Raw genomic sequence first — 15,646 nt, 5'->3', positions numbered from 1 at the left:
ACGTTGAAAGATTCATTGGGAACGCCCTGGTCTGGGATTATCTGAAACTAAAATTCAACACGGTTAGAACACGGGAAATTGAGGGTGCCTGGTCAGACATTAAGGGAACAGAGGGTGTTTCGCCTGTGGGGTAAGGCATTATGGTAACAGTGAAACCTCTGTTGGCACAATGTGATTCTTTGCAGATCCTGAGGCAACAGGCCCTTCATGCAGCAGGCCTATGTGAGTGTTTAACAATGGAAGACATCTGGGCTCTGTTTGATTGGCGAACACAAAGCATGTTCTATTTACTTCACCATATTATGGAGGAAGGTTTCAAGTATTTTTGAATGTTTTAACCTGAGATGTATTCCTGGGTTTTAATAAAAGCAATCATCACTGGCTATGGTCAGCCTTGTATGATTGTCTCTGTTCAAATGTTAATGTTTTTCTATGTTTTTTATGTTTGTGATGTCATATTTTGTGTCTGACTTCTTTTGTTCTGTTTTTACTTGATTGTTCTGGCATATTGGACTTGTGGAAAGTTTGTAAATATACTGTATGTAAAATAAAAAAGATATATATATATATATATATATATATATATATATATATATCATAATTTTTCTTGCACCAAACATTGGCGCAAACTCGAGCCGCACTCCCGGGATGCTGTGAATAATTGCAGAGTAAATCAAAACGTTCATAACAAAAGCCAGCTGCACCGTCGCTCAGTTTTAAAAAATCTTCTTTATTTCCAAACAAAATTTAAAAGTTCCATGTGGAAACCTCCAGCCCAGCAACACAAAGGAAAACCTCAGAGATGACGCGTTTCGCTACGGCTTGTAGCTTGTTCACATGAATTCAGTTTTCCAAGACACAGTATTTAAACCCTCCCCCTACAGTTTGACCTTCAAAATAAAGGTAGGACTAAAATTAGTTCAGTACCCTCTGCCTATGCAAGCTGTCCGCCATTTTTAAATAGGTTCAGTTACTCAATATAACATGGAGACTGGGTGTTAAAATCAATCAGTATCGCATCATTTTATATGTGCACATGTTCTTTTTGTGAAAAACCCCAGTTTCAACGAATGGCAATTCGAATCTAAATTCGTATATTTATGAATTTTATTGCATCTGAAGGTTTCTTAGAACACATCTAATTCTCCAGCCCAAACAGTGGTTTGTGAATATCTTCCACTAATGGGGTGTAGAACCAATGCCGTGTCCCTTCGGATATATGACTTATGGTACATAATTCATACCTTCAACGGGTACGGTTACCGCAGAACTGTAATACGATGCATAATGCATACAATCTCATTTTTACCGCGGCATACCATTACTATTATCTGCCACAGATTGTTATATACACCTTTTAGTTAAAGTGACTGGTGCTAAAAAGAAAATAATGAAAACACCCAATCATGAACATCTCCCTCATCTAAGGCAGGAAGGCATGCTAATTTAATATGGCTCTATAAGGGGGTAGGATAACCTGAGTCTAAACATAATTAAAAGCAATAACGCCAGTGGAACCCATCTGGCGGAAAAAACCCTCTTTCATAGGGGGAATTCTAAGGGAAGGCTTAACAATCTTCAGTGCATAGTCATTTTGCTGATTTACCAGGAGGGGGATAATATAACATCCCAGTAATTTATTCGCCCAAGAAAGTATAAAGTTCCTCATCGATATTATGTCCCAATGGGAACTTGCTCTCGAAATCAATGATGACTCTCGTTTCTCGTTGTCTGAGCAGTTTCTCTCTATCTCCTCCCCTTGATATATATATATATATATATATATATATACACACACACACACACGTTGTGGTGAATTGCGGTGCCGTGTTCCCCACAAGAGACTTACCGAGGACTGCCCTATGGTGGAACAAGGGGTATCCACTCCTCGGCATGCTTGGGCTGGAACACCGGGAGCCGGAACAGCGGTGTGCTGAGCTCTGAGAGATGGGAGTGGATGAGAGATGATGGCAGAAAAACAGTGCAGGGCCTCGGAGGAAAGGCCCTAGCCTTTTCCTTCGACAGAGTCCTGAATGTTTCAATGATCATCGAGCCTATGGGAGGACCTGGTTTCAAATCCCCATAGAGGAAACTGGGGAAATGTAAGTGGCATTTAAATTAATAAAATAAAAAGCTGAGTCTCAAGGGCAGGACAAATAATATTGAAAATGGGCCTATGATAAAACAAGAAAACATAATCTCAAACAAAGAAGGGAAATCTTGATTTAAAACAGAAGTTCAACTGGCCAGTCGGGAAAGGAAGCCTAAAACAGGAGGACCAGAGTTCAGAGGGCCTTCCTCCATCAGCAGCCAACATGAAGTGGAGTTGTCTGGCTCTAAATGTAGTGCCAGCTCACCCTGAACTTGTCTCAGTCAAGGACTGGTAGAGAGACCTGGACAGAAGCAAGTTCCCTTTAGAAGAGGGACAAAGAGAAAAGCGCAACCAAGTAAGAGGAGTTAAGAGCGAGAACTCGAGACTCTGAACAAGCCCTGAAAGGAAGACTGGGATGGGTGCAGATAGGAGAATGTGTCCAGTCAGGAGTTTGGGTACAAAAGACCTCTGGAGCACAAGAGGGGCAGAAGTTAAAGGCTTCGGAAGGGAGAGGTAGAAGTAATTCAGAGCAGGAGGTTAGGCAACACAAATGAGAGGGAGAGAGGGGGACCCCCCCCCCCGACCACCTCGAACTATGCACCAGAAAGGCAACTACAGGTCCCACTTTGAGTTCTTCCCAGCTTTTCTACCCAAGGAGCCCTAGGAGAAGGCCTCTCTGAATTGATGGACTTTGCTATATTGGGGGAGAACTTTGTTGGAGATTTTAGCCCCCCCCCCCAGTTTTCACTGAAGTGAAGGAAGTCCTTATTTCACCCTTTGATTTATCCATTTTGACAACTCACTTTTTGGAACCTTTGAGTCAAGAAACTTTTCTTTAAGTTGACGGATTAGTTGTGACTGGCAAGCGTACTTTAGTACTTTGGGCACCTCCTTCATAGGCGAAGTGCATTTTATGTTTGCATTATTTATTAAGGGATGGACTTTTAAGTCGCTTAAGTTGGAACACTTTTTGCTTTATAATTTAAACCATGTTTTGGTTACAACTGCCTAATAAAGTATTTTGTTTAAAAAGACCCAAAGTCTGAGACCCTTCTGTTTGCCGTGACGTCACAGTGTATAGTGTGCAGTAAATCTAACGTCATAAAATTCTAGCAGTCCACTGCCCAGCTAGTATGTTAGACAGTTTATTGCTACATTATGAACTCCAAAGATGTGGTGTAACAAGCATTGGCAAAACCAATCGTTTTGGTGGTTACTGCTGTTCTTTGCATTTATAGGCACTGGGGTGCAAGGAGTAAAGAAAGTTTCAAAGCAGGATATGACGAGGGCCACAGGTGTGCAAGAGAATGAGCAGGAAGAAGAATGGAGCAAGGAAGGAAACAATTGAGTAAGGGTGCCATTGTTGATGAGCAAGAGGCAATATGTTATGTTACTTTGCATTTATATAGCGCCTTATGTACCATTGGTATGGTCTCAAGGCGCTGGTAGGTTGAACGCCCTCGGGAACTGAAGTTCAGGTCCGTAGAGAGAATAGAGAGAGTCAAAAGGTGCGTATGAGCACCGGATATGTGTGCAGCTGGTGTGAGATTTGTGTGATAGCTGCTTCTTATCGGTAGGTGTGGAGGTTGAGAGATCAAGAGTATGTGTTTGTTCTGGCAGGTTGCTATCCAGACCGATTTTTGTCTGCGATAGGCCTGAGGAGAAATGCCTACGCTGGAGGGTGTGTAACGAGCAGTGTTTAGGTAGTGATGAGTATGTGACAAATGATGGTATGAGAACAGCTATACCGAATGGTGTCATAGTATCGCTGTATTCTATTTGAGTGGTGGTGTAAAGAGAGTGAGCGTGGAGATGTGATTATGGTGGTTTACATTAGGTGCTTCACTCCATCCGTTCCATGTACTCCATCCGTTCCAAGTACTCCGATTGTTCCATGTTTTCCGACCGTTTCAAGCACTCCCATCCATCCCACACACTACCATCCGTCCCACGCACGCCCATCCGTTCCATACACATGCTTCACCCAGTTCATCCGTTCCACCCAGTTCATCCATTCCACTCACATACTTCCTTCGTTCCAACCAAATTTTTCATTTGATCCATCCACTTCACACGTTCCATCCACATACTTCAATCGTTCTATTCAATATATTTGACCCGTTTTGTCCACATACATCACCCTTTCTTCCAGGTCCATCCTCCGTTCCTACCACCCACTTCACTTGTTTCTTCGCCTTATTACACCCGTTCCCTCCAGCCACTTCACCGTTCCCTCCAGCCACTTCACCGTTCCCTCCAACCACTTCACCGGTTCCATCCTCCTACATCACCCATTTGCTCTGCATTCTACACACGCTCCGCACCATACCCTACAACCGCTCAACATACTACATCTGCTCAACACCACTGCACCTTATATCTGCTCAACAACCTACATCTGTTCAATACTATCACGCCCTACACCTGCTCAACACCCTGCATCCGCTCTATTTTCTCATCCACTCACACCCTACCTCCGCTCTGCGCACTCAACCATCTGTCCATGCACTACACCTCTCATGTGCTCGAGTCGTCTATTCTGTACTTTCAATTCATACCATGCATTCATACGTTCCATGCCATCTGTCTGTGCACTCATCCGTCTCCTGTATTCATCTTTCCACCCTCTTCACTTTATTCCTTCCGTCCATTTTTGTTCCTTTCGTCATTGCAATCCATTTAATTTATTTCAACCGCTTTACTGCTTTCGTACAGCTTATTCTTTTATCCACTTCACTGCATTGATCTACTTTATTCATTCTATTTGTCCTTTTTAGTTTACATTAGAGGTTATTAGTTTTTGATCAAGCATTTGGCATAGTCATTGCAATGTTATACATATTGAGTTAGTTTGAGTTCGGGGTCGGTTTTAGCGGAAGAGACAAGTTTTCAATAATTTCCGGAAAGACATGAGGTCTTCAGTGAGTCGGATGTGGGGTGGGAGTGCGTTCCACAGTGTGGGGGCCAAGGTCAAGAATGATGATCCGCCTAACTTGACTGAGTTTGTTTTTGGTATTACTAGGAGGCCGGCAGAGCTTGATCTTAGAGTATGTGCAGGGTGATGGGGTTTTAGTTTGTCTTGAAGATATTGAGGTCTGGTTTTATGCAGTGCTCGGTGAGAAATGCATAAGGTTTTGAAAGTCACTCTTCGGGCAACCGGAAGCCAGTGCAGAGTTTTTGAGGGCTGGGGAGATGTGGTCTCTCGGGCCAAGCGCTAGTAGCAGTTTGGCTGCAGTGTTTTGTGCTCTTTGTCACTGTTTAGTCAGTTGGTATGCGTGGACTCCGAGGTAGAGGGGGTGTTAGTGTAGTCCAGTCTTGATATAACAATTGATTGAACCGCTGAAAGTCTGTTGGGAAATGAGAGGTATGGGAAATTGCGTCTAAGCATTTTAAAGTGGAAGTGGCAGGACTTTGAGACGTTGTTGACTTGGCGCAAGAGTGTTAGGTCAGAGTCTAGGGTGCAACCAAGGGTTTTTTTTTTTTTTTTTTTTTTTTTTTTTTACTGAATTAGAGGGGGTCGGTGAGTTGCCCATGGCAGATGGCCAGGGTAGTGGGTGTGGAAGGAGTTCGGTGTTGCCACATACCATTATTTCGGTTTTGGCGGGGTTTAGCAAGAGGTGGTTTGTGGTCATCCAGAGCTCTGTCGAGGAGGCAGGAAGCAAGGTCAGGTCGGCAGTTGGGTTTTGAGTTCAGGAGTTTTAGAATTAGTTGAGTGTCATCAGCGTAGTTATAGCACGGGATGTTGTGTGAATAAATTATTCGTGGGAGGGTGGCCATGTAGAGATTGAACAGGAGGGCTGATGGGTATGCTCCTTGTGGAACTCCCGTGTCGACTGGTCGGGCTTGGGGGAGGGGGTGGCGGCTGGGGGGAATAGGTGGAGAGTAGGGTTATTTGGTTCCTATTTTTGAGGAAGGATGCTATCCATTTGAGGGCGGTTACACGAATTCCTAGAGAGTGGAGGCGGCAAGGAGGATTGAGTGGTTAATTGTATCGAAGGCGGCGGATGGGTCAAGAAGGATTAATGCGCCGCATCCCGCAGAGTCTGGTGTTTTTAAGGTCATCCCAGATTGAGGTTAGGGTGGTTTCAGTTCCGTGTCGAGATCTGAAACATGATTGAGCGGGGTCCAAGAGATTATTGGCTTCGACAAAGGCATTTAGTTGGGAGTAGACGGTTCGGTTGATGAGTTTGGCAAGGAACCTTGTGTTTGAGATGGGGCGGTAGTTTTTGGGCTTGAGAGGATTGAGGGAAGGTTTTTTTATTAGAGGCTTGACGTGAACCGTTTTGAATGTTTCAGGAAAATATGAGCGAAGTGTAGGAAATGGAGCATGAGTGGGGTAGATAGCAGAGGTAGTGTGGGTGGTTGGGGGTAGAGAGAGTGGAGGTGGGTGGGGTTAGAGAAATTTGGGGTAGGTTGGTCGGGGGTGGAGAGAGTGGGGGGGTAAGGTGGGTGGCTGCAGGTTGATAGACAGCGCAGGGTTAGGGTTTCTGGGTGGAGGTAGAGAGGTAGTTGTTTGGGGGGCAAAAAACATGAACAAAGCTGTGAGCGAAAAGGGGGCACGGAGACTTGTTTGCGAGGACCGGGAGACAACAGTTCCCATGAGGCAGTGGGGGCCGTTGGTGGGCGCGCATGCATACAAGTAGACTGCCTGTAAACCCCTCCCTGGCCCATGCTGCTTGTTGATGATTTTGGGTGTCCGGCACGGGCCGGAGGAGTGCGGGCAAGAACTCTGTTGGAAGCAGAGGGATGGTGATCTTGGGTGAACAGAGGACCGGAGGAGGAGGCACCAGGAGATTTCTCTTGTGGGTCACGAGATCGAATCGCCCAGACCGTGGATTCATCCCACTTATGGCTTGATCTTCAGATCCTGGAGAGGAGGCAGTCACCCCCACCCCTGCCCCACCCCAGGCCTCAGTTAAGTGCTCCTTGTTTGTGTCGTGGTGTGTGTGTGGGGAAGGACCACAGCCGGAATTAGGACTCTGGCAAACTCTTGTTAAACAGGAACGTTTCATCTGGCATACAAAAAGTTCCTTTCCTTTTGTTGCTCAGCAAGTTATGAACACCCTGAGTAGCGGATGGGGGGCTTTGAACACTGCAATGTTCGCGTGTTGCTGCCATGGTGGTACTTTGCTTAATACTATGCTCAACCATGTGTTTTTGTGTTCAGCAAGCACTTCAGTGCTGAGAGAGTATGCTGCTCTTGTCTCTTGTATTTGTGTTCCAGTACCTGTGCTTATGTAAATACTTTTCCAGGTGTTCCTGGTATGATGTTGCTTATTTAGTTGCTTGCCAGCTATGTTATGACCCAATGTATGTTTGCTTCTCCATGTGAGCAAAGTCTTAATCAGGGGAGTTGCTAGGTCTGGAAAAGACCCGGGGCTACGCTGATGTCGGAACTGTTGGGACTGGGGGCTAGCTAGTATTTTGGCTGTAGCTCCTGAGATTCTATCCGGGGCTACAACCAAAAGATCAGGGGCTATAGCACCCTTAGCCCCACCTAGCAACGCCCCTGGTCTTCATCAAGAAGGGGTGTGCTCAGGCGGGTCAATGGAGTGAATGCTGGAATTAGGTCAGGTGAAGCAGGAGAATCCAAGAGTGTTTTTCAATACATGTATGTACCTTTCCTCACTTCCCCCATACCCATCCACTATGCAAGATCCTTGCATCATTCCGGTTACCCTAAAACACCCCCTTCCCTATCGACAAATTCTCCCAAGCCCTCTACCTCATTTGGCCGTCTCGAGGTAACCTGTTATACTGAATTAGGAGCCTGTGCCAACCAAGGTGGGAGGGGTCAACTGCATTTGGCGTCCGTGGTCCGGAATGTGTTTTGTGAGATACTCCAGGGGAGTGACAAAAGCAGCCTTGGGAGGACTTGTCAAAAGAAGTCCAAATAAAACCCAACCAGCACATGTAATGGGATGGGGGATGGCTGGGGTAGAGGGTGTGCATGGAGTGGGAGGGTTAGTAGAAAGGCAGCCCAGGAGGACAAAAAATATCTGCTGCCAAAAGTAAAACACTACCCCAACTTTATAGTGTAATACGAAATCACTGTGCACCTGGAAAATGGTAAGTCTGGCACCCGACTTGCTTCTTATAAAGCTGTTGATTGGAGCACATATTGTTGGGTAAGTTATCTTTGGGTGGTACAGTGGAGGAGTTTGGAAAGAGATTTGAGTAATTTGGCGGTTTCACGCCATTGCATCATTACCCATTGGTATGCCAACCAGATATTCTCAGTTTAGAACCCCCAAATGTGCCAAAACCTAATATTTTGCTTCCACCTTGGACAACACGGTGGCGTGCTTATAGCTGTTGTAGCTCCCTTTCGTTTGGGCTTTGCTGGGCAGAAACAGCCGACACCCTGAACACCCACTTCACCTTGTTTTTATGGAGTGTAACTGAATGGAAAAGCAGGGGTTAGTTAGAATTGCTTCATGGTGTCCAGATTGTGTGCCTGGAATCCGTTCACGTTATGACAGTCACATTTTACTTGCTCGCATCTGGAGAAGGCAATGTTCTTTTTTTTTTTGATCCGCTACATTAAAAGAATAACGAGGAAAACTGCAAATCCCGACAAAGGCTATTTAATTTGAGCAGGAGAACAAAGATCGGCACTCGCACATTTGTGGAGTAGAAACCTTTCAGTGACTCAAGTAGTCAAGCATTCTGTAGAATCGGCCTGTGATGTATTTGATAGGATTAATATGCTGCATATTGCACGCCCTAATTTCAAAATATTCAAGTATGTATGGGGTTAAAGCGGCAACTCCCACCAGATTATTTTGGTTGAAGGATGTACTCACTACAGCAGAAATGCGATTTACAAATGCTTATCAACATGCACATAAAATTACACACTCGTGTCTTGACACGTGACCCAGTGTGTCTTTGAACTCAATCATTTACATTTTGCTCTGATTCTATAGGTGTTCGTGACTGGCAGCAAAAATAATAATCAAAACACCACATCCTATTCAAACGGTGTCGGTGTCTGAGACGATAAGTGCCGAGGCTCAGTAAGTGCCAGAACTGAGCCCTGCAAACCCCCCACACAAATTAAGCACCGGTGAAGGGCGTCATATGGCTGGACAAATCAGCGAAACAACAATTTACAGATGCGCAGCTAAAAGGGAAGGCCATAAAATATCTGCTTACACGTCGTATGTAGAAAATCAGATCAATCTAATGAAAAGCTTGCGCATCTTGGTTGAAGTCCATTGCAACTTGGGAAGCGACATATTTAAAATAATTTGTGTCGATGGAAGAGCCCTAAATCGCTTCACCAGGCCGTCTACGATGACAAAGGAAATGGATTTCCTGCTACTCCTAGCACTTCGCAGAACATGCACTGCCAAAGACAACAGTTTTAGCTTGTGTATAAGTATTCGGCATTTGCCAGGCACTGCTATTAGATGCTCAGGTACTCTCACCGTTTTGTACCTGCTACCATCAGTGGACGGTTAATACCACTATGGCTGTGCCTGGCAAGTGCCTTTTCTCATGCCTACACAAAAGCCCAAAATGTTTGCATTGCCAATGCTTGTTCTAGCCTGTTCCCGCCTTCACGCATCTCCTCTTCTTGCTTTTGAACTCTTACTTGCAATGTGTAAGTTCTAGTTGTCGTTTTCTTCTTTTTTACCAGCCCCTCTCACTTCGCCCTAGTTTGCTCTCACCTTCTTATGGTCCCCGTTCATCCCTCACTTTGCTCCAGTTCTCTCACTTTTATTTTTCCCTTGCTCCCTCACTTGCGCTCTCCCTTCCTTCTATCCGCATCTTGAATTACCTGGCTGGGCTTTTACTGCCTTCCTCTGAAGCATTCCCTGATCCCACATTTTCCTTGATTTTTTGGGTAAGGTTCACACTTCCTTGTGTCTTGCCAATACAAATATTTGAATTAATTGAAATTATTGTAAAAGGAGATATTTCTGTCCATATTCTAAATTAAAATGCACTGTTGTAGAGGCCTTCCCAGCCGAGTATTGGAGGAGTTGCTTACTTGCTGCCATCCATGACTGAGTAGGTTGTTTCATATTTTTCAGACAAAAATATGGTAACCTTGGTATTACGGATTTCAAATTATTTGAGTGATCGCATAAAGTCATACACACATTTTAAAACCATCCTCACCTTCACTGGCTGCGAAAATATCTTTTGACACTTCAGTGAGCAATGTCTTCTTTACAGCAGCTCTTGGTTGATGGGCATTTGACAGTTTAAAGAGGAGCAGCCAGTGGTCCAGATATGATTGTGAAGTGGATTTTCTACTCCCTATTTTTATTTTTTGGGCGTATTCGCTTATTTTTAGGGAGTAAACGTGGCCAGTACACCCCTTATCTGTTGGGCTGGAGCAGCCCCACATCTGGTCGGGTTTGGGCTTTGCGCTGTCTACTGAAAGAAGTGGAAGTGGTGTTTTTCACAACCAAGCTAATGTTCTTCCATCCCCTGTAAGATGCTTTTCGCTATTTGCGGGAATGCTGTCTGGGTACATTTGTATACCTTATGCCAAAGGCAACAAGGCTGAAGGCAAGTCTTCCTCCCCCAGGCAGAACACCTTGCAAACGGCATGCATGGAACGGGCGAGAAGACAAGTGAGAGAAAGGGCGTGGCAGAGGGGGGCACCCAATGAAGTGCTGCAGCGAAGCCCATTGAGAGCAACGCAGAACGAGACACAAGTGAAAGCAAACGGCCTCTAGTACTGCAAGCAAATCAGGAGCGGAGGGGAGGCACAGAAGGGGGGGGGGGGGGGTGGAAGGAAAAGGCCTGGGGATACAGGTCCGTGGTGTATACTCATCTCTCCTGCTGTCCCCAACAAAACTGATCACTGCCAAGAGTAACGCAAACGTCGCCCAATGGTACTTGAAACAGCCCAATGAGGCAAATCACTACGCAGCTGGGAAATGGAAAGGCTGCCAGACTTCTGATTGGAGCAAATGTGTTAGGTAGCTCCTCATTGGGTGGTTCAGTGGAGTAGTTGGGGGGGGGGGGGTGGGGGGGGGTGGCGGGGGGGGGTTAGTGAGTTGGCCATTTCATTCTGTGGCTTTGCTGGTTGCTATGCCAACCAGATGTTCAGAGTTCCCATTTCCGCTCCCTCTCTTCTTTAGCAATGGTTTCAATAATTGTGTGGTACTTCCCCTTAACCAAAAATGAATAAAACCAAAGTTCTTAAAATTATGCATAAAGGGTTTGAAATTAATGGGAGCTTTTTAGCTTTTGAATAGAGCTTTAGTTAGCGCGATGCCACTGGCAATCGGAGGCTACTCTTGTCTCATGGTGCAGTACTAACATAGCTATTTGACATTAACTCTGTGTTTCAGACTTTGTATCAGTAAGCATTAATACTTCAAGAATAATGGGTCCTATATAATCAATAGTTAGTGCGCAACTCAAGTTGGATTGTTAGCATGCTGTGTACTAGCTTCTTATTCCTCAGAGGGAGCTCCTGCTTAGTGGGTGGTGCATGATACCAAGGGACTGCACTGAGCTCCTGCTCATCAAATGTTTATTTCGATCCATGTCGCAACCAGAACAACGCGAATGAATGGGCATCTGCTCAGTATTATTCCTATGATCAATGCCTTACTTTGATGCATTGGAAATTCCAAAAAGCATGCAAGGTGGCTTGTTAATCATACTAACAAAAAAATGTGAAATGTGTTAGAGATGCATGTTATGGGAATCCTAAACGGCCAACATATGTGCAGTTCATAGTTTATGCGACACTACCTGGAACTGCTTCACATATGTGTACTGTCCTGCTGCCCTAAGACCCCAATATTGTAGTTTTCTATATGCCCAAGCCCATTTGAATCTGGTTACTTGCAACCTGAACCTTCTTTAGTTGTAAACTCCCCATTGAAACGTTAAATACTGCATCAAATCACCATTGTATTGGTCTTGGTGGACCAGGTTTTTCTGGAAGCTGGCATAGTGTGCCCCTGCCATTGACATCCAGATCACTTCTGCAGCAAGATAAAAGGATGGAGTTGTAAGGGAAAGAGGGGGCACTAAACCCAGCAGAGATGAGATATTTTACAGGGAGAGGGGATGATGTTTGGGTTTATTTTGATCTAGCCAAGCATGTATCCTGGATCTGGAAAACCTCAAATTTAGAGTGTAAATTTAAAGGTGTCCATAGGAAGCAGAACGTGTTTACTTGAAGGCATTTTTAAGAAAGATACAGAAGTATAGGTAGTTGTATTGTGTGGCTGTGTGATGGCCTCGGGATCTGCCTGAGCTGAATCACCTTGACGTGTGGAGGCTTTTTTAATCCGGCTCCCTTTAGAATCTTTCTTTTTTTTTAACTTGCTCACCATCCTAACAAGTTTACAAAATATACCCACATTTTCTGCTTTGTGTAACCTGAAAAATTAATCTTAATAAAAACATTTTTTTTATAAACAAAGTAAAGTTCACCCTTTTTTATTTTCAATTTCGCATTAAATAATGGGGAAACACTTCTGAACACATCAATTTTTTATTACAATGGCACCACCCTCCCTCCCGGAATTCAAATAACAAACATTGAAAACCGAAAAACTGGTGATTGTAAGTGAACTCCAGGATTTAAAAAATAAAATGGTGGCCCTCCTCTTCGAAATCCTTAGTGCCCGTTTTAAGCTTTGGAGAAAATTACCTCTTAAGGAAACGAGGCATCAAACAAAAGCACGAGTGAGAGCAACGTCAGAATGGCCTTCAGCTGTGTGTGGTGCTGGAGATACTGTTGGCTTTATGGAGCAACACTTCCTTGAAAGCCGTATCCAGATGATGTCAATGCAAACTTCCTGCTGGAATTAATTTGATGGTCACTGTTTCTATTTTTCAGATGCAGTGTCGGAAGGCAAGCAGACCAATTCTACTTTCCTGAAGTGCTTTCCATGGAAGAGAAGAAGTGGGAGTTTAAAGAAAGCAGGAAAGCCTGTTTCTGGAGGTAACTAAGAGGGGGCAGAGATGCTAGCGTCACAACTTTTATGAGCAGACTTTCCAGGTTTACACCTATACTGTGAGCCCCCCAACAGCTCACACGCCAGTTTTAGGCCTTTTCGGTGTTAACCTTTCCCCTCCCACCCCCCGCTACTTTACAGATTTCATTTTTTGGACTTCTTGCACACGTTCCTTGATCATCTGGCAATGTTTGCAGAAGGATCTGGACACAGGAATGTTCCCCTGGTTACGGCTTGCATATATCTATGTAAATGGGAGCACGGAACAATTAATGTATTCGGAAAAAGTGAATGGTGGTCACTTTAAATAACTTCTTTTAAAGTAAACATTATGTCCGCGTTTTTGGTTTCGGGGCAAATGGGGGCATAAAGTGTTGCAAAAGTTGGTATGGAAACTTCCAAGGCTCGTGGCATGGCTTGGCCAAGCTACAGTTTATTTTCTAATACATGTTTTCATGTACTGGGCAGCGGGGTGGAGAGGGACAAGGAAGGTTGGAGGCCAAGGGCGATCTTTGGTACAGTCTACAAACTCTGGACACCCCATTACGCTGTGGCTACCCAAGTTACCCCCAATATAGGTTTTTCCTCTTTTGCATAAGAACGACCTCATGCGGTGGAAGACATCTTCAGGGATAACCCTTTAGCAAATACTGGCCTGCTAAGTGCCCTCCAGTAATGTACAGGTCATCGGCTGGAAATGGAAATCGGAAACCGATCTGCTGAAATAAAACGTAATTTTTTTTAATGAATGCTACCCACGTTTAAAAAAAAATAAAAAAAAAATAAATTGTAGCTATTAACTTGCATGGCATGTTTGTAATTGTTGGCAGTGCTGGTCATTGGGCCGGCTCTCGGCGGATCCGAGATCCGGCACCAGATGTGTAGCCGGATCTCTGGATCCGGCCAGAGTCAGCCGCCCAAGCCCATGAACCACGCTGGAAAAAAGCAACAACAAAAAAATCATTCGCGACGGCAGCATTGCCGTTTACCGCGGCTTTGGCACTGATGTGTAATTCACAATGCTTACTACATGTACAACTTAAGAGTCAGTTGTACATGTAGCGAGCATTGTGCTTTACACACAAGTGCCAGAGCATCATAAAAGGCGCAATGCTTCCCTCGTGGTCGTTTTTTTGTTTTCGTTTTCTTTTTTTGGCACAACAAATGAGCCAGGGCTCATCAAGCGGGCCTGGCCTAACTGCAGGGGTCCTGCTGGCCCGTTAGGCCATGCTCCCCCAAGGAGCCGCGGCTCAATGGGCCACTGGCACCCCTGCCAGGCAGCCTTTTGTAGTGATCAACACCCTCTCCCCCTGGGGAGAGGGTGTTGATCTCTGCATTTATTTTCTATAGGCTTGCCTGGCAGGGGACAGGGCCTCGCCTATTCAGCCTTTATGGTGGCGCTGCCCCTTGCCAGCTGAGTAGGGGGAGCGTCACCATTAAGGCTGAAAAGGTGCGGCCCCTGGAAGCAGAGGCCCTGTTCCTTAAGACTGAAACTCCGGCGGGAGCTTCAGTATTTAGAAAGCAAGGCCTCTGCTTCCAGAGGCCTCACGTTTTCTCCATAATGGTGGCGCCGGCCCACATGCATCACTTGATTTAAACGATGCCTCGCAGGTGCGACGCCACCATTATGGCTGAAAGGCATTTTTTTCTGGAGCCTGAAGCTGAAAGGCATTTTTTTCTGGAGCCTGAAGCTTTCGCACACGAGGGAGGGCTTCAGAAAAAAATCCTTTTCGTGTAATGGCCGGGGCTGGCAGGGGAGACTAGTGGGCCCCACAGGGCCCCACCTCAAATCGAAATTTCGGAGCCTGCTGGGGCTGAACCCCGGCAGGCCCCGTCCCACTTAAAGCCCTGGCTGACGCTAAAAGGCAATGTTGCCTTTGTGAGCGCTTGTTTTCCTTTCTTTTTTGAAGTATTTATCTGACCGGATGGCCACTACCAACCCCGCCCCCTCTAGACCACGCCCCTTCTGCCCCCCCCCCCAACTCCTCCCCCACCCTGGCACTTGTGGGATCCCCCACCACATTTTTTCCATTTCCACCACTGATTGTTGGTGTTTAGGGGCACCATTCATTGGGTAAGCTGTTTCGGGTTTATGTGTTATTTTAAAATCTACTTAACTTCAGAAAATCCCTCCTTCCCCCTCCCTACCAAATCTTATAAAGGTTTGAGTTGGGAGTTGCTACAGCCGTGTAAACCCCTGCCAGCTGCACCTGCTGTGTGCTCGGTGCCGCTTTTTAATTGCAGCTTTTTATTTTATGGTTCTCAGTGTTGATGAATGCACAGCCCGCTTCCAAGGGATCACCCATGGTTTACTTTTTTAAGTGCCAGGCACAAAAGGGCTGTTAAACGAATGTGTAATAGGAGCATGCCTTTTTTGTGTACGCGGAGTCGGTGCCCGCAATAACCTGATGCTTTTCGTTTTCATGCTGGAGGAAAACCATTGGGTTCCCATTGAATATGCTGTGATTAGCAGGTGCCAAAAGCGGGCGGATTCCATAAGCATCCATTGTAAATACCTCCATCCCGCGTCTGGGTACTTCGCCAGAGACTTGTTCGGACAACGAAGCGTTAACAAAAAAAAGCGTGTATTCAGGTTTGGTCTAGTTTTTTG

At 45.4% G+C, this 15,646-nt stretch overlaps 1 protein-coding gene across 1 annotated transcript in view; it reads left to right on the top strand.

Moving 5' to 3' along the window:
* Positions 1-15,646, top strand: part of C10H2orf72 (chromosome 10 C2orf72 homolog) — a 40,143-nt gene that overhangs the window by 19,327 nt on the left and 5,170 nt on the right. The window contains exon 2 of the mRNA XM_069617569.1: positions 12,918-13,022. Coding sequence (XP_069473670.1) covers positions 12,918-13,022 — 105 coding nt within the window. The remainder of the gene's footprint in view (positions 1-12,917; positions 13,023-15,646) is intronic.

The sequence above is a fragment of the Ambystoma mexicanum genome, chromosome 10 (assembly GCF_040938575.1).
Source record: "Ambystoma mexicanum isolate Mex_15411 chromosome 10, UKY_AmexF1_1, whole genome shotgun sequence".
In the NCBI taxonomy this organism is placed as follows: Eukaryota; Metazoa; Chordata; class Amphibia; order Caudata; family Ambystomatidae; genus Ambystoma; species Ambystoma mexicanum.
This window is presented reverse-complemented; position numbering and strand designations above follow the sequence as displayed.